At 44.2% G+C, this 21,827-nt stretch overlaps 4 protein-coding genes across 15 annotated transcripts in view; all 4 read right to left on the bottom strand.

Annotated features, from left to right (window-relative positions):
- Window positions 1-1,387: 1,387 nt before the first annotated feature.
- Window positions 1,388-18,555, bottom strand: LOC133155265 (gastrula zinc finger protein XlCGF57.1-like). Of its 6 annotated transcripts, XM_061280447.1 has the most exons (5): window positions 4,683-4,840; window positions 4,073-4,200; window positions 3,543-3,669; window positions 2,547-3,398; window positions 1,388-2,378 (listed from the first exon to the last, which is right to left on the bottom strand). In XM_061280447.1, the coding sequence occupies exons 2-5, from the start codon at window positions 4,196-4,198 to the stop codon at window positions 1,948-1,950; spliced, it is 1,536 nt and encodes a 511-aa protein (XP_061136431.1). In that variant the 5' UTR covers window positions 4,199-4,200; window positions 4,683-4,840; the 3' UTR covers window positions 1,388-1,947. The 6 variants fall into 6 exon arrangements, with proteins under 6 accessions (XP_061136431.1, XP_061136426.1, XP_061136430.1 ...); XM_061280442.1 differs by having other exon boundaries at window positions 1,388-3,398; XM_061280446.1 differs by lacking the exons at window positions 4,073-4,200; window positions 4,683-4,840 and adding an exon at window positions 18,434-18,555 and having other exon boundaries at window positions 1,388-3,398; window positions 3,543-3,655.
- On the bottom strand, window positions 5,477-8,750 carry LOC133155267 (gastrula zinc finger protein XlCGF57.1-like). The gene is made up of 3 exons (XM_061280448.1): window positions 8,612-8,750; window positions 7,791-7,903; window positions 5,477-7,647 (listed from the first exon to the last, which is right to left on the bottom strand). The coding sequence occupies exons 2-3, from the start codon at window positions 7,894-7,896 to the stop codon at window positions 6,125-6,127; spliced, it is 1,629 nt and encodes a 542-aa protein (XP_061136432.1). The 5' UTR covers window positions 7,897-7,903; window positions 8,612-8,750; the 3' UTR covers window positions 5,477-6,124.
- Window positions 14,252-21,827, bottom strand: part of LOC133155255 (gastrula zinc finger protein XlCGF57.1-like) — a 13,689-nt gene continuing 6,113 nt past the window's right edge. Inside the window, exons 1-3 of one of the 4 annotated variants that reach the window (XM_061280417.1) lie at window positions 18,434-18,568; window positions 16,948-17,060; window positions 14,252-16,804 (exon numbers count right to left, since the gene is read on the bottom strand). In XM_061280417.1, coding sequence (XP_061136401.1) covers window positions 14,763-16,804; window positions 16,948-17,053 — 2,148 coding nt within the window. In that variant the 5' untranslated portion in view covers window positions 17,054-17,060; window positions 18,434-18,568 and the 3' untranslated portion in view covers window positions 14,252-14,762. Of the gene's footprint in view, window positions 16,805-16,947; window positions 17,061-17,376; window positions 18,014-18,433; window positions 18,569-21,827 lie in introns of those variants that run through there. The other 3 variants (XM_061280418.1, XM_061280419.1, XM_061280420.1) reach the window with 3 other exon arrangements.
- LOC133155258 (gastrula zinc finger protein XlCGF57.1-like) overlaps window positions 19,295-21,827 on the bottom strand; it is a 25,667-nt gene continuing 23,134 nt past the window's right edge. For all 4 annotated transcript variants that reach the window (XM_061280431.1, XM_061280429.1, XM_061280428.1 and 1 more), the window contains exon 3: window positions 19,295-21,706. In XM_061280431.1, the coding sequence (XP_061136415.1) occupies window positions 19,914-21,706 (1,793 nt within the window). In that variant the 3' untranslated portion in view covers window positions 19,295-19,913. The remainder of the gene's footprint in view (window positions 21,707-21,827) is intronic.

Below are 21,827 nucleotides of genomic sequence, written 5' to 3'. Positions count from 1 at the left end.
TGGAGTCGTTTGGGCGCTGAGAGGAGTGGCTTGGTGAAAATGGAGATGAGCGGCTTGTGGTCGGTTTCAGCTGTGATCTCCCCCCGCCCATACAAATAGTAATGAAATCGCTGACACGCAAACACTATGCTCAGACATTCCTTTTCGATTTGTGCATAGTTCTGCTCCGTCTGAGTAAGTGCCCGCGAAGCAAAGCTTACCGGCTGATTCTCCTGCAGCAGGCAACAGCCAAGTCCCTTCTGACTCGCGTCACTCTGTATGGTGACTGGCTTGGTCACATCGTAGTATCGCAGGATCGGGGCCGACGTGACGAGTCGCTTAATCTCCTCGACCGCTGCGTCGTGTTTTGGCAGCCAATGCCATGGGACATCTTTGTCCAACAATCTCCGTAGTGGCTCACACACCTCAGATAGGCGTGGCATGAACCTTGCGAGGTAGGTCACAAACCCAATGAATCGCTGCACGGCCTTGGCGTCCACGGGGTGTGGCATGTCCCGGACCGCTCTGATTTTCTCCGGGTCTGCTCTAAGGCCCTCCGCTGATAGGATGTGTCCGTGAAAGTTGACCTCTCTGACCCTGAACACTAGTTTCTTTAAACTCAGTCTCAGCTTTACCTCCCTGCATCTTTGCATGAGCGCTAACAGCTTTGCATCATGGTCCCGTGTGGCTATCTCATCTGTCCCCCCACACCCCACAATCAAAATGTCGTCCGCTATAGGTTCCACCCCGTCTAACCCTGCCAGTAGCTCATGCTGCTTTCGCTGGTAAATCTCAGGGGCCACAGACACTCCAAACGGCAGCTTTAACCACCGCTTCCTGCCCCACGGCGTCCAGAACGTGGTGGTATAACTGCTCTCCTCGTCTAATCTGCACTGTAGGAAGGCATCTCTTGCATCTACTAGTGTAAAGATGCGGGCCCTGGGCAGCTTGTGCAACACACTAACACTGATTGGTTAGATGATTTGTAAATTGTCACCCTGAATGCAACAGTTTTAGGAGAATGGTTTTGCCTGAAACCAGGAAGGAGGTGGTTAGGGTTTGTAGTTTGGGTTGTGCTTTTATGAAAGGGCTGATGAGGGTTTCAAGAGTATTGGAGACGTAATAGTGATAAATTAGATTCATATAACGCCCCTGCTCCTTTAAAATGCACCTTTTGGTAAATATATTTCGTTTCTACCGCTAACAGTGGCACTTGTCTTGGTCCTTGTCTGTTATCTATCCTTTTTAAAATGTTGCACTTGTGGTCTTGCATTTCGACAAGTACATTTCCCCGCTGTGGGATAAATAAAGTTCTATCATCATCAAAGGACAGAAGATTAATAGTCTTAATTAGGATCCTATCATTTAAAAATAATTTCATACAAATACAATTAGGTTGAGACATCAATACTGTGAGGTAAAACACTCTTTAATGAAATGTCTTAATACATCTCGAGTACATTTTAACATGTTATTAGTAAGGTAAAGTAACAAAAAAGACAGTTGAAGAAAAATGGGGGATATCCAACAATATTTCATTTTTCTTATCCACATCATCATCGGTTTAAAGTCCGCTTTCCAGGCATGAACATGAAAAGCTGAACAAAACTAAATCCTGAACCAACACTAATAAGAACCAAGCAACTTGCCCTAAATATGAACACACAACTAAAAACAAAATAAACTTCAGCATCTCAATCAAAAGGTGCATACTAGAATAGAACTATCATTGATGCATAAACTCATAAAGTCTGCTCAAAAAGAAGGTGAGAACTTCATGGATCATTGCTCATCTCTCCAAAACACTCGAAATTCTTAACAGAGACTCTTTGGCTCCTGCGTGCCTGATTAAGTTTACCCTGGGAGACTGTTTGGCCGAACTGAGCTTTAAAAAGGTTTCTCGCCAATGTGGATTCTTGTGTGCCTGTTTAAGTGATGCTTATGACTTAATTTTAGGCCACAAACTGATCACGAAAAAGGTCTCTCGCCAGTGTGGATTCTTGTGTGTGTGTTTAAATTTCCCCTCTGAGAGAATTTTTGGCCACAAACTGAGCATGAAAAAGGTTTCTCGCCAGTGTGGATTCTTGTGTGCATATTTAAACTTCCTCTGTGATAGAACTTTTGGCCACAAACTGCGCATGAAAAAGGTTTCTCACCAGTGTGGATTCTTGTGTGCATATTTAAACTTCCCCTCTTAGAGAACCTTTGGCCACAAACTGAGCATGAAAAAGGTTTCTCACCAGTGTGGATTCTTGTGTGCATGTTTAAACTTACCCTATGAGAGAATTTCTGGCCACAAACTGAGCATGAAAAAGGTTTCTCGCCAGTGTGGATTCTTGTGTGTATATTTAAACTTTGCCTACAGGAGAACTTTTGGCCACAAACTGAGCATGAAAAAGGTTTCTCACCAGTGTGGATTCTTGTGTGCGTGTTTAAATTTACCCTATGAGAGAATTTCTGGCCACAAACTGAGCATGAAAAAGGTTTCTCGCCAGTGTGGATTCTTGTGTGCGTATTTAAACTTCCCCTCTGAGAGAACCTTTGGCCACAAACTGAGCATGAAAAAGGTTTCTCGCCAGTGTGGGTTAATGTGTGCATGTTTAAATGTCCCCTCCGAGAGAACTTTTGTCCACAAACTGAGCATGAAAAAGGTTTCTCACCAGTGTGGATTCTTGTGTGCATATTTAAACTTACCCTATGAGAGAATTTCTGGCCACAAACTGAGCATGAAAAAGGTTTCTCGCCAGTGTGGGTTAATGTGTGCCTGTTCAAATGTCCCCTCTTAGAGAACTTTTGGCCACAATCTGAGCATGAAAAAGGTTTCACGCCAGTGTGGGTTAATGTGTGCGTATTTAAATGTCTCCTCTGAGAGAACATTTGGCCACAATCTGAACAGGAAAAGTTTTTCTTTCTTGTGTGCATTCTCATGTGTTGTTTCAAACTACTGCTATGAGCAAAACAAATTCCACAGTGAGAACATTGCTTGTGTTTGTTTTGAGAGTCATCGTCATCATCATCAGCTTTAACATGTGACAACACGTCATCACTATCTGATGGTGGAGCTGCTTGTGATTCCCCACAGTGGTCTCCATCACCTTCTCTGGTCATATGTGGACTTGAGCTGCAGCTTGGAGGCTCCGCTCCTTTGCTCACCTCACGTTGAGCCTCATCTAAACGCTTCACAAGTACACCAGTCAATGGCATCTCGCAGGTATCTTCCTCCTCCTTTTTGATGTCGCAGGAGTCCTCTCCGTCCTCTTTCTGACAAGGCCGCTCCGGCTCTTCCTCCTCTTTTTTAGTGCAAAGAAACTTCTGCTCCATTTGTTCATTGAAGTGGTGGACCTCTTTGCCCACATCTTCCTCTTTAATGCGAGTGCGGTCCGGCTCCTCCTGCTTAGGACAAATAGCTTCACTGATGTCTGCAAAACCGGACAAACACATATTAACAATGAAAGTTACAGTTGAAGAGAAACTGGCCAAAAAAACGATACAGGGTCTTTTTCAATCGGCATATCACACATGATTTCGATAGAGTTCATAATAGAGACTAGACGTGTGCTCACCTGCTCTGCGCAACACAACATAAGGCTGCAGCCAAAGATGTTCCAGTCGTCGACGACTGCGGTCCTTTTCTTTCACGTACTTTGCTGCTGTGGTCCTTGCAGACATTTTCCCACTGCAATCACAAAACTGCTTCAATGACGTTTGGCTAACAAAAGTGTCTTCTGGGCAGCGGCAAGCGAGCTATTTTTTGAAGTAATTGAAATATAGGTCATCCCGTATTTACGCAGTAGTATTTTGTGTTGTGCTAGATAAATTGGCAAGAAAATAAGCTTAGCAAAAGACCAGCGAGTCGCTCGCATTGTTCTACAACGCCTATGTACCTCGGAATTCCTAACAAAATGAAAATAGCAGGCACAAATCATGGTCAGGTTAGACAAACGTATCATTTTTCATGTTCATGTGTGTGTAAATCTTCTTATTTCATATAGAATCGATCTTTATTGTCATTGTGACATGTACAACGACATTTATATAAACATGACTGCTCAATCAGCACACAGAGTTGTGTAACCTTCCAATGCCTTCTTACCCGGAAGCTGGGGGTTGTTGTTGGGTCTGCTGGATTGCCACGTGTACTGACCGCCATTATACAACCCAAGATCTTGGCAATAAAGATAACTCCACATCTTTGTTTTTCTTTCTCAACGACGGCCATATCTAAAAACACGCAATAGTCGTCAACTTCGACTTGTTATGTTTACAACGTGAATTTAAAGCGACCCAATACACACATAACCGCATTTCATGTAGATCGGACCTGTTTTAGCAAACGTGATTACGCGTTATCATCTGGTAGAGTGCATGATTCAAGAATTTTATTGGCCATTTTCGAGCGTGCCAAATTTGACTTTGGTACGAACGCATTGAGATTTTAAATCGGGAGCATGCCTCCCCGCAACCATCACTGCTAATCCTCCACTTTGACTATTTCCACAGAACAGTATTACTCTTGATCCGGGCAAGAACCAGCATGTGATGATGGCTCATTTGAGAACCAACATTCGTCGAGGGTAATCAAGCTAAATAGCATAAAGTTAGCACTGTGCTAGCTACCACGCTAATGAAAGCGACCCGCACTTCTGTACAGCAACTACAAATAACGTTGCATATGATCACTTAGGTGGATCGTCGCAACTTGCCTCTTTCGTCGTTGAGGTTGTCGTGTAACTAATGTTACTGATCCACCACATACGTTGCGTATTTATCGGATGCAGCCGAATGGAAGGCGACGCGCTTCTGTTTAAGGATTTCAACCACGCGCGGTTTTGTTGGAGTCGCTTTACTTCCTGTTACGTAATGATGATGTCATTTGAGTGAGCTCCCGGCCGTCCTCTAGCGGAAGACACTGGGACGTTTTTATGTTGTTGACCAGCAAAGTTGGAGGCGAGTTACACTCACGTAATTGGCTGTACTTTGCAAATATATGTCCCACTCGTACCTGCATAGATGATTTGTAAATTGTCACGCTGAATGCAATAGTTTTAGGAAAATGTTTTTATCGCACTGCCGTTGCCAAGAAAAGCTAAAGAGAAGCAAATGCACAAGATAAATATTAAGTATTAAATGTTCGAAATGTTCTATGAAAGGGCTGATGTTTCAAATGAGGATTTCAAGAGTATTGTAGACATAATAGTGATAAATTAGATTCATATAACGCCCCTGCTCCTTTAAAATGCACCTTTTGGTAAATATATTTCGTTTCTACCGCTAATAGTGGCACTTGTCTTGGTCCTTGTCTGTTATTTATCCTTTTTAAAATGTGGCACTTGTAGTCTTGCATTCTTGTACGCTGCTGTGACAGATAAACTTCCCCGCTGTGGGATAAATAAAGTTCTATCATCATCATCATCTAATGACAGAGGATTAATAGTCTTAATTAGGATCATATAACTAAAAATAATTTCATACGAATACAATTAGGTTGAGACGTCAATACTGTGAAGTAAACAACTCTTTAATGAAATGTCTTAATACATCTCAAGTACATTTTAACATGTTATTAGTAAGGTAAAGTAACAAAAAAGACAGTTGAAGAAAAATGGGGGATATCCAACACTATTTCATTTTTCTTATCCACATCATCGGTTTAAAGTCCGCTTTCCAGGCATGAACATGAAAAGCTGAACAAAACTAAATCCTGAACCGACACCAAGCAACTTGCCCTAAATATGAACACACAACTAAAAACAAAATAAACTCCAGGTATCATGAAAAATACAAAACTAGTATCATCCCGAGGCCGGTTCACTTTATTTTCAAATTCATAGGTAAAACTAAAATGAATTGAACTTAAAGGAGTTCAGCATCTCAATCAAAAGGTGCATACTAGAATAGAACGATCACTGATGCATAAACTCATAAAGTCTGCTCAGATAGAAGGTGAGAACTTCATGGATCATTGCTCATCTCTCCAAAACACTCGGAATTCTTAACAGAGACTCTTTGGCTCCTGCGTGCCTGATTAAGTTTACCCTGAGAGACTGTTTGGCCGAACTGAGCTTTAAAAGGGTTTCTCGCCAATGTGGATTCTTGTATGCCTGTTTAAGTGATGCTTATGACTGAATTTTCGGCCACAAACTGATCACGAAAAAGGTTTCTCGGCAGTGTGGATTCTTGTGTGCGTGTTTAAATCTCCCCTCCGAGAGAATTTTTGGCCGCAAACTGAGCATGAAAAAGGTTTCTCACCAGTGTGGATTCTTGCGTGCATATTTAAACTTGCCCTCCGAGAGAATTTCTGGCCACAAACTGAGCATGAAAAAGGTTTCTCGCCAGTGTGGATTCTTGTGTGCTTTTTTAAATTTCCCCTCTGAGAGAACTTTTGGCCACAAACTGAGCATGAAAAAGGTTTCTCACCAGTGTGGATTCTTGTGTGCATATTTAAAGTTCCCCTCTGAGAGAATTTTTGGCCACAAACTGAGCATGAAAAAGGTTTCTCGCCAGTGTGGATTCTTGTGTGTATATTTAAACTTTGCCAACAGGAGAACTTTTGGCCACAAACTGAGCATGAAAAAGGTTTCTCGCCAGTGTGGGTTAATGTGTGCGTGTTTAAATGTCCCCTCCGAGAGAACTTTTGCCCACAAACCGAGCATGAAAAAGGTTTCTCACCAGTGTGGATTCTTGTGTGCGTATTTAAACGTACCCTATGAGAGAATTTCCGGCCACAAACTGAGCATGAAAAAGGTTTCTCGCCAGTGTGGATTCTTGTGTGCCTATTTAAAGTTCCCCTCTGAGAGAACTTTTGGCCACAAACTGAGCATGAAAAAGGTTTCTCACCAGTGTGGATTCTTGTATGAATTTTTAAAGATCCACTCAGAGAGAATTTCTGGCCACAAACTGAGCATGAAAAAGGTTTCTCGCCAGTGTGGGTTCTTGTGTGCGTATTCAAATGCCACCCCGTGTGGAATTTTTGGCCACAAACTGAACATGAAAAAGGTTTCTCACCAGTGTGGATTCTTGTGTGCATATTTAAACTTCCCCTGTGAGAGAATTTTTGGCCACAATCTGAGCATGAAAAAGGTTTCACGCCAGTGTGGGTTAATGTGTGCGTATTTAAATGTCTCCTCTGAGAGAACTTTTGGCCACAATCTGAACAGGAAAAGTTTTTCTTTCTTGTGTGCATTCTCGTGTGTTGTTTCAAACTACTGCTATGAGCAAAACAAATTCCACAGTGAGAACATTGCCTGTGTTTGTTTTGAGAGTCATCATCAGCAGCAGCAGGAACATGTGAAAACACATCATCACTATCTGATGGTGAAGCTGCTTGTGATCCCCCACAGTGGTCTCCATCACCTTCTCTGGTCATATCTGGACTTGAGCTGCAGTTTGGAGGCTCCGCCCCTTTGCTCACCTCACGTTGAGCCTCATCTAAACGCTTCACAAGTACACCAGTCAATGGCATCTCGCAGGTATCTTCCTCCTCCTTTTTGATGTCGCAAGAGTCCTCTCCGTCCTCTTTCTGACAAGGCCGCTCCTCCTCTTTTATAGTGCAAAGAAACTTCTGCTCCATTTGTTCATTGAAGTGGTGGACCTCCTTGCCCACATCTTCGTCTTTAATGCGTGTGCGGTCCGGCTCCTCCTGCTTAGGACGAATAGCTTCACTGATGTCTGCAAAACAGGACAAACACATATTAACAATGAAAGTTACAGTTGAAGAGAAACTGGCAAAAAAACGATACAGGGGCTTTTTCAATCGGCATATCACACATGATTCCGATAGAGTTCATAATAGAGACTAGACGTGTCCTGACCTGCTCTGCGCAACACAACATAAGGCTGCAGCCAAAGATGTTCCAGCCGTCGACGACAGCGGTCCTTTTCTTTCACGTACTTTGCTGCTGTGGTCGTTGCAGACATTTTCCCACTGCAATCACAAAACGGCTTCAATGATATTTGGCTAACAAAAGTGTCAGCTATTTGTTGAAGTAATTGACAGGCGCAAATCATGGTCAGGTTAGACAAATTTATATCATTTTTCATGTTCATATATGTGTAAATCTTCTTATTTCATATAGAATCGATCTTTATTGTCATTGTCACATGTACAACGACGTTTATATAAACATGACTGCTTAATCAGCACACAGAGCTGTGTAACCTTCCAATACAGATAGATAGATACCAAATGGTCAGGTGACCATACCAAGTAGTCAGAGATTTGCCTTATAAGGAAATCCTTTCGCTTTTCCGGACAGTACAAAACTTTCTTACCTGGAAGGTGGGGGTTGTTGTTTGGTCTGCTAGATTGCCACGTGTACCGACCGCCATGACACAACCCAAGATCTTGCCAATAAAAATTTGTTTCTCTTTCTCAAAGACGGACATCTCAAACATCACGCAATAGGCGTCAACTTCGACTTGTTTTGTTTACAACGTGAACTTAAAGCGACCCAATACACAAAAGTAGAGTGCATGATTCAACATTCGTCGAGGGTAATCAAGTTAAATAGCATAAAGTTAGCACTGTGCTAGCTACCACGCCAATGAAAGCGACCCGCACTTCTATACAGCAACCAAGCAGTACTACAAATAACGTTGCATATGATCACTTAGGTGAATCGTTGCAACTTACCTCTTTCGTCGTTGCGGTTGTCGTGTAGCTAATGTTGCTGAGCCACCACATACGTTGCGTGTTTATCGGATGCAGCCGAATGGAAGGCGACGCGCTTCTGCCACCACGCCCGGTTTTGTGGTAGTCGCTTTACTTCCTGCTACGAAATGATGATGTCATTTGAGTGAGCTCCCGGACGCCCTCTAGCGGAAGACACTGGGACGTTTTTATGTTGTTGACCAGCAAAGTTGGAGGCGAATTACACTCATGTAATTGGCTGTACTTTGCAAATATATGTCCCACTCGTACCTGCATAGATGATTTGTAAATTGTCACCCTGAATGCAATAGTTTTAGGAAAATGTTTTTATTGCACTGCCGTTGACAGGAAAAGCTAAAAAGAAGCAAATGCACGAGATTGGCAAAAGTACGTTCTTCAAAAATGATTTGAATGTCTTCAAAATAATTCAAATGATCTAGCACAGTTAAATATCAAAGTATTAAATGTTCGAAATGTCCCCCTTCAACATTGCAACGTCACACAAACTTAAGAGCTGAACTCTGTAGTTATACTGTCAAGTCAGGGTTGGTTGGGTTTTAAGGTTGGGTCTGAAACCAGGAAGGAGGTGGTTAGGGTTTGTAGTTTGGGTTGTGGTTTTATGAAAGGGCTGATGAGGGTTTCAAGAGTATTGTAGACGTACTAGTAATAAATTAGATTCATGTAATGCCCCTGCGCCTTTAAAATGCACCTTGTGGTAAATATAAGATAAGATAAGATAAGATAATCCTTTATTATTCCCTCAATGGGGAAACTCCTATGTTAGCAGCAGTACACTTAACATATACACACACACACGCATGCGGGGAAGGGGGTAAAAGATTTTAAGAAGTAGAAGGTATATATAATTAAAAAAAATATGGACAGTGTATACAAAATACACAACATACAGTGGAGATAAAAAAAAATTTTAGATAAAAAAATAGTGCAAAAAAAGTGCAAAGAAAGCAGGTAAAAGAGTGTGAGGTAGACAGATATTGCACATAGTGTGATTGCGCATATGGTTATTGCACGTTATTGCATGTTATTTTGTCCGTTAGCTACGTCGGCCTGGTTGTACAGTATGATGGCAGCAGGGAGGAAGGACCTGCGATGCCTCTCGGTGGTGCATCGTGGGTGACAAAGCCGGTCGCTGATGGAGCTCTCCAGGGCTCTGACAGTCTCATGAAGGGGGTGGAAGACATTGTCCATGATGGAGGACAGCTTAGCCACCATCCTCCTCTCCCCCACCACCTCCACCCGGTCCAGACTGCAGCCCAGGACAGCGCCGGCTTTCTTCACCACCTTGTCCAGCCTCTTCCTCTCCGCTGCAGTGATGCCGCTGCTCCAGCAGACCACCCCATAAAAAATGGCGGACGCCACCACAGAGTCATAGAAGGTCCTCAGGAGGCCGTCCCTCACTCCGAAGGACCTCAGTCTGCGCAGCAGGTGGAGTCTGCTTTGGCCCTTCTTGTATAGGGCCTGAGTGTTAACAGTCCAGTCCAGTTTATTGTTCAGGTGAACACCCAGGAACTTGTAAGAGTCCACAATCTCTATGTCCGTTCCCTGGATGTTCACCGGCGAGGGGGGGACTTTGCGCCGGCGGAAGTCCACCACCAGCTCCTTCGTTTTCCCAGAGTTAATCTGGAGGCGGTTCCGCCGGCACCAGTCCCCGAATCTGTGATTCAGTTCTCGGTACTCCGTCTCGTCTCCGTTGTTAATGAGACCAACGACGGCGGAGTCGTCCGAGAACTTCTGGAGGTGGCAGGTTGATGTGTGGTGGGTGAAGTCAGCTGTGTAGATCAGGGGTCCCCAAACTTTTTCCTGTGAGGGCCACATAACCTTTCCCTTCTCTGATGGCGGGCCGGTGGCAGTTTGTAACAGAAAAAGTGTGACGATCGTAGGGGAGCTTAAAAAATTTATTGTTTTCCAGAAAGCCACACATAACCAAATAACGGTTATTTAATAACCCTTTCCAGGTTCTTTACAGAAAAAAAGTCAGGAAACAAATAACACTATTAATGAAATAAATAATAACTAAACCCTCTCTGAGTTCTTCACAGAAAAAACAGGAAATAAATAACTAAATAACTCTCTCTGGGTTCTTCATAGAAAAAAAACCATGGAACATTAACTTTCTGTTGTGCCATGCACAATCTTAACAGATAAAAGTTCAGCTCAGTTGTCAGAGCAGAACCTCTCTGACACATATGAGCAGTCTCTTAAAGTTCTTGTGTTCCTTCCTTATAATCCTTTTGTAGGTTCCAGTAGGCTTGTAGACACCGCTGTCTTTTTTGTTCAAGTTTGATAGTGCGTCATAGTCTGGAGTAAAATTTGTTGTGGCAATTCTTAGGCGAGATCCGAGGTGTTGGTCCGTTTACCTCGATCTGTGACGGGTAGATGTTGACGTTCATGTGGCTGAACGTCACGTCGCGTACGTCGAGCCAAATTGGCAACTCTTTTAAACGCTCGGCACTGTGTTCACCCTGCTTTACTTGGGCGACATTTTAACGGAAGGATTCCAGGGGAAGGTTTGTGGGTGGCCTTAGGGCAAAACTGCATCTGAAAGCTCAGCGCGCAAATTACAAGAATGCTGTCGTCACAGCCCACGCTCTAAATTCGGGACTGATACAAATAGAGCGCGAGTGCGCCATGTCCGTACACGCACTTGTGAGTGTGCACCGAGCTTTCTGACACGGCTTCCGGTAGTAAATGCGCAGGCGAGCGCTTCCCCATCTACTGGGGAAACGCAGTCATTGCAGGCAAAATGAGCAAAAAAAAAAAAAAAAGTTTAATAATACAATTTATTCAGGGTTGGCGGGCCGGATTAAACGGTCCCGCGGGCCGTGTCCGGCCCGCGGGCCGTAGTTTGGTGACCTCTGGTGTAGATGGTGAAGAGGAGGGGGGCCAGGACGGTCCCCTGTGGAGCTCCTGTGCTGCAGACCACCGTGTCAGACACACGGCCTCCCGTCCTCACAAACTGCGGTCTGTTTGTGAGGAAGTCCACGACCCATGATGTCAGCTGCTGGCAGGCTCCAGCATGGTGCAGTTTGTTCCCCAGCAGTTCTGGCTGGATGGTGTTGAAGGCACTGGAGAAATCATAAAACATGATCCTCACAGTGCTTCCAGCCCCGCTCCAGGTGAGCCAGGGACCTCTGCATGAGGAAGATGACGGCGTCCTCAACCCCGATGCTCGGCCGGTAGGCGAACTGCAGGGGGTCGGCGGAGGAGCTCACCAGGGGGCGCAGGTGGTGGAGGACCAGCCTCTCCAGGGTCTTCGCCAGGTGGGATGTCAGGGCCACTGGCCGGTAGTGGTTGAAGTCACTGGGGCGAGATGACTTGGGCACTGGTACCACGCAGGACGTCTTCCACAGCTGTGGTACCCTGTGCAGCCTCAGGCTCATGTTGAATATGTGCTCCACGATCCCGCACAGTTGCCCGGAGCAGGATCTGAGCAGTCTGGAGGTGATGCCATCTGGACCCGTCGCCTTCTTCACCTTGAGCCTGGCCAGTCCTCTCTCCACCTGGGCTGTGGAGAGCACCATGCTGGGTGGTGGGGTGGTGGGTGGGGTGGGGTGGGCTGCAGGGGGGATGGTTGGTGGGTTCGGTGGAGTTGAGAATGGGCTGGGGGGTCTTGGAGGGGGTGTAGCAGGGGGCGGGGTTGAGGTGAGAGTCCTCGGAGCAGAAGAGGCTCCAGTCGGGGGAAGTTGCAGCAGGGCTGGGTGGGTGGGGGGAGGAGTGGATGTTTGTTCAAACCGGTTGAAGAACCGGTTCAGGTCATTCACCCACTCCTGATCCCTGTCCAGCGCAGGTCTGGAGTTGCTACGTCCTGAGATGGTGTTCAGGCTCCTCCAGACCCCGCTGATGTCGTCCCGCTGCAGTTGGTCTTCCATCCTCCTCCTGTAGTTGCTCTTCCCCTCCCTGATCTTCTTCCTCAAGTCCCTCTGCACCGTTTTCAGCAGGTCCCTGTCTCCCGATTTAAAGACCCTCCTTTTGTCCCTGAGCAGGTCTTTGATCTCAGGGGTGATCCAAGGTTTGCTGTTTGCAAAAACTCTGACTGTTTTGGTGGGTATGGTGGAGTCTACACAAAAGTTAATGTAGTCCGTGACGCAGCTGGTGAGACCGTCGATGTCGTCCCCGTAGTCCTCACAGAACACGTCCCACATCGTGGTCTCAAAACAGTCCTGAAGAGTCTCCAGAGATTCTTCAGACCAGATCTGTCTGGTGTGGGTGACTGCTGGTTGCCTGTGCACCAGAGGCTGATACAGGGGGAGAAGGTGGATCAGATCGTGATCAGATCTTCCAAGGGGGGGGAGGGGGGGATGATGTATATGCCTCCTTAAGGTTGGCATAAAAAAGGTCCAGTGTTTTATTTCCTCTGGTACTGCAGGTGACATATTGGCTGAAAGTTGGAAGCGTGGATGAAGGAGAGGCATGGTTGAAGTCCCCGGTAACAAGGAGGAGGGCATGTGGATGCTGTGTTTGCAGCCTGCTTACACTGCTGTGCAGGACATCGCGGGCTGCGTCGGCATTACCATTTGGGGGGGACATACGCAGTTATCGCGATAACGTGCGAGAGTTCCCGCGGCAGGTAGTGTGGCCTCAAGCTAACGGCTAGCAGCTCAATGTCCGCGCTGCAGAGTTGCTCCTTGATAGTGATGTGCCCAGGGTTACACCATCTATCGTTCACAAACACAGCAAGCCCCCCTCCTTTCCTCTTACCGCTCTCTCGTGTCCTGTCTGCCCTTATCAGGTTGAATCCGTCCAGAGCGACGACAGAGTCCGGTGTTTGCTCCGTTAGCCAGGTTTCCGTGAATAGCAGCATGCTACATTCCCTGTATTCCCGTTGGTGCCGTGCCAGCGCCGTTAGCTCATCCATTTTATTGCAAATGGATCTCACATTCCCGGTGATGATGGTGGGGAGTGTGGGCTTGAAGCGGCGTTTCTTTTTTCGGCACATAACACCCGAGCATTGTCCTCTTTTCCTCCTCTTCAGCTCGGGGGAAACATTGGGCTTGTAGCCTGTTAGCTTCCCTTGGCTACAGAGGGCTAACAGCTGACCACGGGTGTAAACAATGGAGCGTTTACTGCCTGCTTCGGCGGTTGCTGGGGTGATGAACCAGGTGAAAAATAGATAAAATAAGACGGCCAGCCTCACTGTTTTCGCAAACATGTTTCTGCCCGGTAAAAAGAAAAGCACAGGACTGAAAAAAAAGAAAAAGGAGTAAAAAAAAGAACATATAAAACGAGACAATTTACAGACGAGTCGACGGAGCTGCTGCAAACGTGTCGCCACTACCGCGGCGCCAACGAAATAATCTGTTTCGTTTCTACCGGTAATAGTGGCACTTGTCTTGGTCCTTGTCTGTTATTTATCCTTTTAAAAATGTCGCACTTGTAGTCTTGCATTTCAACAAGTACATTTCCCCGCTGTGGGATAAATAAAGTTCTATCATCATCAAAGGACAGAAGATTAATAGTCCTAATTAGGATCCTATAATTTAAAAATAATTTCATACAAATATAATTAGGTTGAGACGTCAATACTGTGAGGTAAACAACTCTTGAACATTTTAACATGTTATTAGTAAGGTAAAGTAACAAAAAAAAAATGTTGAAGAAAAATGGGGGATATCATACAGTATTTTATTGATCCAAATCATCATCATCGGTTTAAAGTCCGCTTTCCAGGCATGATAAATGAGAAGCTGAACAAAACAAAATCCTGAACCAACACTAATAAGAACCAAGCAACTTGCCCTAAATATGAACACACAACTAAAAACAAAACAAACTTCAAGTATCATGAAATACAAAACTATTATCATCCCGAGGCCAGTTAATTTTATTTTCAAATTCATAGGTAAAACTAAAATGAATTGAACTTAAAGGAGTTCAGCATCTCAATCAAAAGGTGCATACTAGAATAGAACGATCATTGATGCATAAACTCATAAAGTCTGCTCAAAGAGAAGGTGAGAACTTCATGGATCATTGCTCATCCCTCCAAAACACTCAGAATTCTTAACAGAGACTCTTTGGCAACTGACTGAGCAGGCAACAGGTTTCTCTCCAGTGTGGGCTCCTGTGTGCCTGATTGAGCTTACCCTGAGAGACTGTTTGGCCGAACTGAGCATTAAAAAGCTTTCTCACCAGGGTTCTCGGCAGTGTGGGTTAATGTGTGCGTATTTAAATTGGCCCTCCGAGAGAACCTTTGGCCACAAACTGAGCATGAAAAAGGTTTTTCGCCAGTGTGGGTTCTTGTGTGCGTATTTAAATGCCCCCTGCTGAGGAATTTTTGGCCACAAACTGAGCATGAAAAAGGTTTCTCACCAGTGTGGATTCTTGTGTGCATATTTAAACTTCCCCTCTGAGAGAATTTTTTGCCACAAACTGAGCATGAAAAAGGTTTCTCGCCAGTGTGGGTTAATGTGTGCGCGTTTAAATGTCCCCTCTGAGAGAAATTTTGGCCACAAACTGAGCATGAAAAAGGTTTCTCACCAGTGTGGATTCTTGTGTGCGTATTTAAACTTCCCCTCTGAGAGAATATTTGGCCACAGACTGAGCATGAAAAAGGTTTCTCGCCAGTGTGGGTTAATGTGTGCGTGTTTAAACTTCCCCTCTGAGAGAACTTTTGGCCACAAACTGAGCACGGGAAAGGTTTCTCACCAGTGTGGATTCTTGTGTGCTTTTTTAAATTTCCCCTCTCAGAGAATTTTTGGCCACAAACTGAGCATGAAAAAGGTTTCTCACCAGTGTGGATTCTTGTGTGCATATTTAAAGTTCCCCTCTGAGAGAACTTTTGGCCACAAACTGAGCATGAAAAAGGTTTCTCGACAGTGTGGATTCTTGTGTGCGTGTTTAAACTTACCCTATGAGAGAATTTCTGGCCACAAACTGAGCATGAAAAAGGTTTCTCGCCAGAGTGGGTTAATGTGTGCGTGTTTAAATTTCCCCTCTGAGAGAATTTTTGGCCACAAACTGAGCATGAAAAAGGTTGCTCGCCAGTGTGGGTTAATGTGTGTGAATTTAAATGTCCCCTCTGTGTGAATTTCTGGCCACAAACTGAGCATGAAAAAGGTTTCTCGCCAGTGTGGATTCTTGTGTGTGTATTTAAACTTTGCCTACAGGAGAACTTTTGGCCACAAACTGAGCATGAAAAAGGTTTCTCACCAGTGTGGATTCTTGTGTGCGTGTTTAAATTTACCCTATGAGAGAATTTCTGGCCACAAACTGAGCATGAAAAAGGTTTCTCGCCAGTGTGGATTCTTGTGTGCGTATTTAAACTTCCCCTCTGAGAGAACCTTTGGCCACAAACTGAGCATGAAAAAGGTTTCTCGCCAGTGTGGGTTAATGTGTGCATGTTTAAATGTCCCCTCCGAGAGAACTTTTGTCCACAAACTGAGCATGAAAAAGGTTTCTCACCAGTGTGGATTCTTGTGTGCATATTTAAACTTACCCTATGAGAGAATTTCTGGCCACAAACTAAACATGAAAAAGTTTGCTCGCCAGTGTGGGTTAATGTGTGTGAATTTAAATTGCCCCTCTGAGAGAATCTTTGGCCACAATCTGAGCATGAAAAAGGTTTCTCGCCACTGTGGGTTAATGTGTGCGTATTTAAATGTCTCCTCTGAGAGAACTTTTGGCCACAATCTGAACAGGAAAAGTTTTTCTTTCTTGTGTGCATTCTCATGTGTTGTTTCAAACTACTGGTATGAGCAAAACAAATTCCACAGTGAGAACATTGCCTGTGTTTGTTTTGAGAGTCATCATCATCAGCAGGAACATGTGACAACACGTCATCACTATCTGATGGTGTAGCTGCTCGTGATGCCCCACAGTGGTCTCCATCACCTTCTCTGGTCATATGTGGACTTGAGCTGCAGCTTGGAGGCTCCGCCCCTTTGCTCACCTCACGTTGAGCCTCATCTAAACGCTTCACAAGTACACCAGTCAATGGCATCTCGCAGGTATCTTCCTCCTCCTTTTTGATGTCGCAGGAGTCCTCTCCGTCCTCTTTCTGACAAGGCCGCTCCGGCTCTTCCTCCTCTTTTATAGTGCAAAGAAACTTCTGCTCCATTTGTTCATTGAAGTGGTGGACCTCCTTGCCCACATCTTCCTCTTTAATGCGTGTGCGGTCCGGCTCCTCCTGCTTAGGACGAATAGCTTCACTGATGTCTGCAAAACAGGACAAACACATATAAACAATGAAAGTTACAGTTGAAGAGAAACTGGCAAAAAAACGATACAGGGGCTTTTTCAATCGGCATATCACACATGATTTCGATAGAGTTCATAATAGAGACTAGACGTGTCCTGACCTGCTCTGCGCAACACAACATAAGGCTGCAGCCAAAGATGTTCCAGTCGTCGACGACAGCGGTCCTTTTCTTTCACGTACTTTGCTGCTGTGGTCGTTGCAGACATTTTCCCACTGCAATCACAAAACTGGTTCAATGATATTTGGCAAACAAAAGTGTCTTTAGGACAACGGCAAGCGAGCTACTTGTTGAAGTGATTGAAATATAGGTTATCCCGTTCATGTGTGTGTAAATCTTCTTATTTCATATAGAATCGATCTTTATTGTCATTGTCACATGTACAACGACATTTATATAAACATGACTCCTCAATCAGCACACAGTTGAGCAACCTTCCAATACAGATAGATAGTGACCATACCAAGTAGTCAGAGATTTGCCTTATAAGGAAATCCTTTCGCTTTTCCGGACAGTACAAAACCTTCTTACCTGGAAGGTGGGCGTTGTTGTTTGGTCCGCTAGATTGCCACGTGTACCGACCGCCATTACACAACCCAAGATCTTGCCAATAAAAATTTGTTTTTCCTTCTCAACGACGGACATCTCAAACATCACGCAATACAGGGCTCGAAACTAACCATTGCCCGATTGCCCGGGGCAAGTAGCGATGGCAGACGGGCAAGTAGAATTTTTTCCTCACTTGCCCGAACTTGCCCTGCCATAATACCATGTTTTCAAGCTGTAAAAACACGATTTTGTGCATAATTTCTCGCAACTTCTGCCGCTTCTGGTCCGACATTTTGTTTTCTAGGGAGCGGTTAGTTTCTCGTGTAAGTCTGCAATACATTGATAACGGCAAAGCGCTTCGTAATTAAATGCATGCTCCCTCACTCGTCCCTGGCTCTTCTGCGCCTGCGCACCAGCAGAGCTTGTTTCCGGTTGGCGGATACGAAGGCATATGAAGGCAAAACTTATAGTGTTGTCTTTTTTATTGCAAAAATGTGTCGGGCAAGTAAAAATCCACTCCAAAAAAATTCGGGCAAGTAAAATTTTGTTTCGGGCAAGTAAAATTTTCTCCAACTTGCCCGAGGGCAACTTGGGCAAAAAATAAGCTTCGAGCCCTGGCAATAGGCGTCAACTTCGACTTGTTTTGTTTAAACGTGAACTTAAAGCGACCCAATACACAAAAGTAAAGTGCTTGATTCAAGAATTTTATTGCCCATGTTCGAGCGTGCCAAATTTGACTTTGGTACGAAGGCATTGAGATTGAAAATTGGGAGCATGCTTACCTGCAACCATCACTGCTAACCCTCGACTTTGACTATTTCCACAGTACAGTAGTACTCTTGGTCCAGGCAAGAACCAGCATGTGATGATGGCTCATTTGAGAGCCAACATTCGTCGAGGATAATCACGCTAAATAGCATAACGTTAGCACTGTGCTAGCTACCACGCTAATGAAAGCGACCCGCACTTCTGTACACCAACCAAGCAGTACTACAAATAACGTTGCATATGATCACTTAGGTCCATCGTCGCAACTTACCTCTCTCGTCGTTGCGGTTGTCGTGTAACTAATGTTACTGATCCACCACCTACGTTGCGTGTTTATCGGATGCAGCCGAATGGAAGGCGACGCGCTTCTGTTTGAGGATTTCAACCACGCGCGGCTTTGTTGAGTCGCTTTATTTCCTTTCACGTAATGATGATGTCATTTGAGTGAGCTCCCGGCCGCCCTCTAGCGGAGGACACTGGGACGTTTTTATGTTGTTGACCAGCAAAGTTGGAGGCGAATTGCACTCACGTAATTGGCTGTACTTTGCAAATATATGTCCCACTCGTTCCTGCATAGATGATTTGTAAATTGTCACCCTGAATGCAATAGTTTTAGGAGAATGTTTTTATTGCACTGCCGTTGCCAAGAAAAGCAAAGAGAAGCAAATGCACGATATTGGCAAAAGTACGTTCTTCAAAAATGATTTGAATGTCTTCAAAATAATTCAAATTATCTAGCACAGTTAAATATCAAAGTATTAAATGTTCGAAATGTTTAATGAAAGGGCTGATGTTTAAAATGAGGGTTTCAAGAGTATTGTAGACATAATAGTGATAAATTAGATTCATATAACGCCCGTGCTTCTTTAAAATCCACTTTTTGGTAAATATATTTCGTTTCTACTGCTAATAGTGGCACTTGTCTTGGTCCTTGTCTGTTATTTGTCCTTTTTAAAATGTGGCACTTGTAGTCTTGCATTCTTGTACGCTGCTGTGACAAATAAACTTCCCCGCTGTGGGATAAATAAAGTTCTATCATCATCATCATTTAATGACAGAGGATTAATAGTCTTAATTAGGATCATATAATTAAAAATAATTTCATACAAATACAATTAGGTTGAGACGTCAATACTGTGAAGTAAACAACTCTTTAATGAAATGTCTTAATACATCTCAAGTACATTTTAACATGTTATTAGTAAGGTAAAGTAACAAAAAAAGCAGTTGAAGAAAAATGGGGGATATCCAGCAGTATTTCATTTTTCTTTATCCACATCATCATCGGTTTAAAGTCCGCTTTCCAGGCATGAACATGAAAAGCTGAACAAAACAAAATCTTGAACCAACACTAATAAGAACCAAGCAACTTGCCCTAAATATGAACACACAACTAAAAACAAAACAAGCTTCAAGTATCATGAAATACAAAACTATTATCATTCCGAGGCCAGTTAATTTTATTTTCAAATTCATAGGTAAAACTAAAATGAATTGAACTTAAAGGAGTTCAGCATCTCAATCAAAAGGTGCATCGTAGAATAGAACTATCATTGATGCATTAACTCATAAAGTCTGCTCAAAGAGAAGGTGAGAACTTCATGGATCATTGCTCATCCCTCCAAAACACTCAGAATTCTTAACAGAGACTCTTTGGCAACTGACTGAGCAGGCAACAGGTTTCTCTCCAGTGTGGGCTCCTGTGTGCCTGATTGAGCTTACCCTGAGAGACTGTTTGGCCGAACTGAGCATTAAAAAGGTTTCTCACCAGGGTTCTCGGCAGTGTGGGTTAATGTGTGCGTATTTAAATTGGCCCTCCGAGAGAACCTTTGGCCACAAACTGAGCATGAAAAAGGTTTCTCACCAGTGTGGATTCTTGTGTGCACATCTAAACCTCCCCGCTGAGAGAACTTTTGCCCACAAACTGAGCATGAAAAAGGTTTTTCGCCAGTGTGGGTTCTTGTGTGCGTATTTAAATGCCCCCTGCTGAGGAATTTTTGGCCACAAACTGAGCATGAAAAAGGTTTCTCACCAGTGTGGATTCTTGTGTGCATATTTAAACTTCCCCTCTGAGAGAATTTTTTGCCACAAACTGAGCATGAAAAAGGTTTCTCGCCAGTGTGGGTTAATGTGTGCGTGTTTAAATTCCCCCGACTGAGGAATTTTTGGCCACAAACTGAGCATGAAAAAGGTTTCTCACCAGTGTGGATTCTTGTGTGCGTATTTAAACTTCCCCTCTGAGAGAATATTTGGCCACAGACTGAGCATGAAAAAGGTTTCTCCCCAGTGTGGGTTAATGTGTGCGTGTTTAAACTTCCCCTCTGAGAGAACTTTTGGCCACAAACTGAGCACGGGAAAGGTTTCTCACCAGTGTGGATTCTTGTGTGCTTTTTTAAATTTCCCCTCTCAGAGAATTTTTGGCCACAAACTGAGCATGAAAAAGGTTTCTCGCCAGTGTGGATTCTTGTGTGCCTATTTAAAACCTCCCTCGTGAGGAATTTTTGCCCACAAACTGAGCATGAAAAAGGTTTCTCGCCAGTGTGGATTCTTGTGTGCCTATTTAAAACCTCCCTCGTGAGGAATTTTTGCCCACAAACTGAGCATGAAAAAGGTTTCTCGCCAGTGTGGGTTCTGGTGTGCCTATTTAAATTCCCCTTTGTGTGGAATTTTTTGCCACAAACTGAGCATGAAAAAGGTTTCTCGCCAGTGTGGATTCTTGTGTGCATATTTAAATGTCCCCTCTGAGAGAACTTTTGGCCACAATCTGAACAGGAGAAAGGTTTCTCGCCAGTGTGGGTTAATGTGTGCGAATTTAAATTGCCTCTCTGAGAGAACTTTTGGCCACAAACTGAGCATGAAAAAGGTTTCTCGCCAGTGTGGATTCTTGTGTGCGTATTTAAACTTCCCCTTTGAGAGAATATTTGCCCACAAACTGAGCATGAAAAAGGTTTCTCGCCAGTGTGGGTTAATGTGTGCGTATTTAAATGTCTCCTCTGAGAGAACTTTTGGCCACAATCTGAACAGGAAAAGTTTTTCTTTCTTGTGTGCATTCTCGTGTGTTGTTTCAAACTACTGGTATGAGCAAAACAAATTCCACAGTGAGAACATTGTCTGTGTTTGTTTTGAGAGTCATCATCATCAGCAGCAGGAACATGTGAAAACACATCATCACTATCTGATGGTGAAGCTGCTTGTGATCCCCCACAGCGGTCTCCATCACCATCTCTGGTCATATGTGGACTTGAGCTGCAGCTTGGAGGCTCCGCCCCTTTGCTCACCTCACGTTGAGCCTCATCTAAACGCTTCACAAGTACACCAGTCAATGGCATCTCGCAGGTATCTTCCTCCTCCTTTTTGATGTCGCCGGAGTCCTCTCCGTCCTCTTTCTGACAAAGCCGCTCCGGCTCTTCCTCCTCTCTTATAGTGAAAAGAAACTTCTGCTCCATTTGTTCATTGAAGTGGTGGACCTCTTTGCCCACATCTTCCTCTTTAATGCGTGTGCGGTCCGGCTCCTCCTGCTTAGGACGAATAGCTTCACTGATGTCTGCAAAACAGGACAAACACGTATTAACAATGAAAGTTACAGTTGAAGAGAAACTGGCAAAAAAACGATACAGGGGCTTTTTCAATCGGCATATCACACATGATTTCGATAGAGTTCATAA

The sequence above is a fragment of the Syngnathus typhle genome, linkage group LG6, assembly GCF_033458585.1.
Source record: "Syngnathus typhle isolate RoL2023-S1 ecotype Sweden linkage group LG6, RoL_Styp_1.0, whole genome shotgun sequence".
NCBI lineage: Eukaryota > Metazoa > Chordata > Actinopteri > Syngnathiformes > Syngnathidae > Syngnathus > Syngnathus typhle.
This window is presented reverse-complemented; position numbering and strand designations above follow the sequence as displayed.

What these genes read in the sequence shown, in the direction of transcription:
- LOC133155265 (XM_061280442.1), bottom strand. Translation starts at nt 4,198, where the DNA reads ATGGCCGTCGTTGAGAAAGAAAAACAAAGATGTGGAGTTATCTTTATT. An exon ending in CAACAACCCCCAGCTTCCGG is followed by an intron (nt 3,670 to 4,072) that starts GTAAGAAGGCAT and finishes TCATTGAAGCAG; the next exon opens with TTTTGTGATTGCAGTGGGAA. An exon ending in TGTTGTGTTGCGCAGAGCAG is followed by an intron (nt 3,399 to 3,542) that starts GTGAGCACACGT and finishes CCGGTTTTGCAG; the next exon opens with ACATCAGTGAAGCTATTTGT.
- LOC133155267 (XM_061280448.1), bottom strand. Translation starts at nt 7,896, where the DNA reads ATGTCTGCAACGACCACAGCAGCAAAGTACGTGAAAGAAAAGGACCGC. An exon ending in TGTTGTGTTGCGCAGAGCAG is followed by an intron (nt 7,648 to 7,790) that starts GTCAGGACACGT and finishes CCTGTTTTGCAG; the next exon opens with ACATCAGTGAAGCTATTCGT.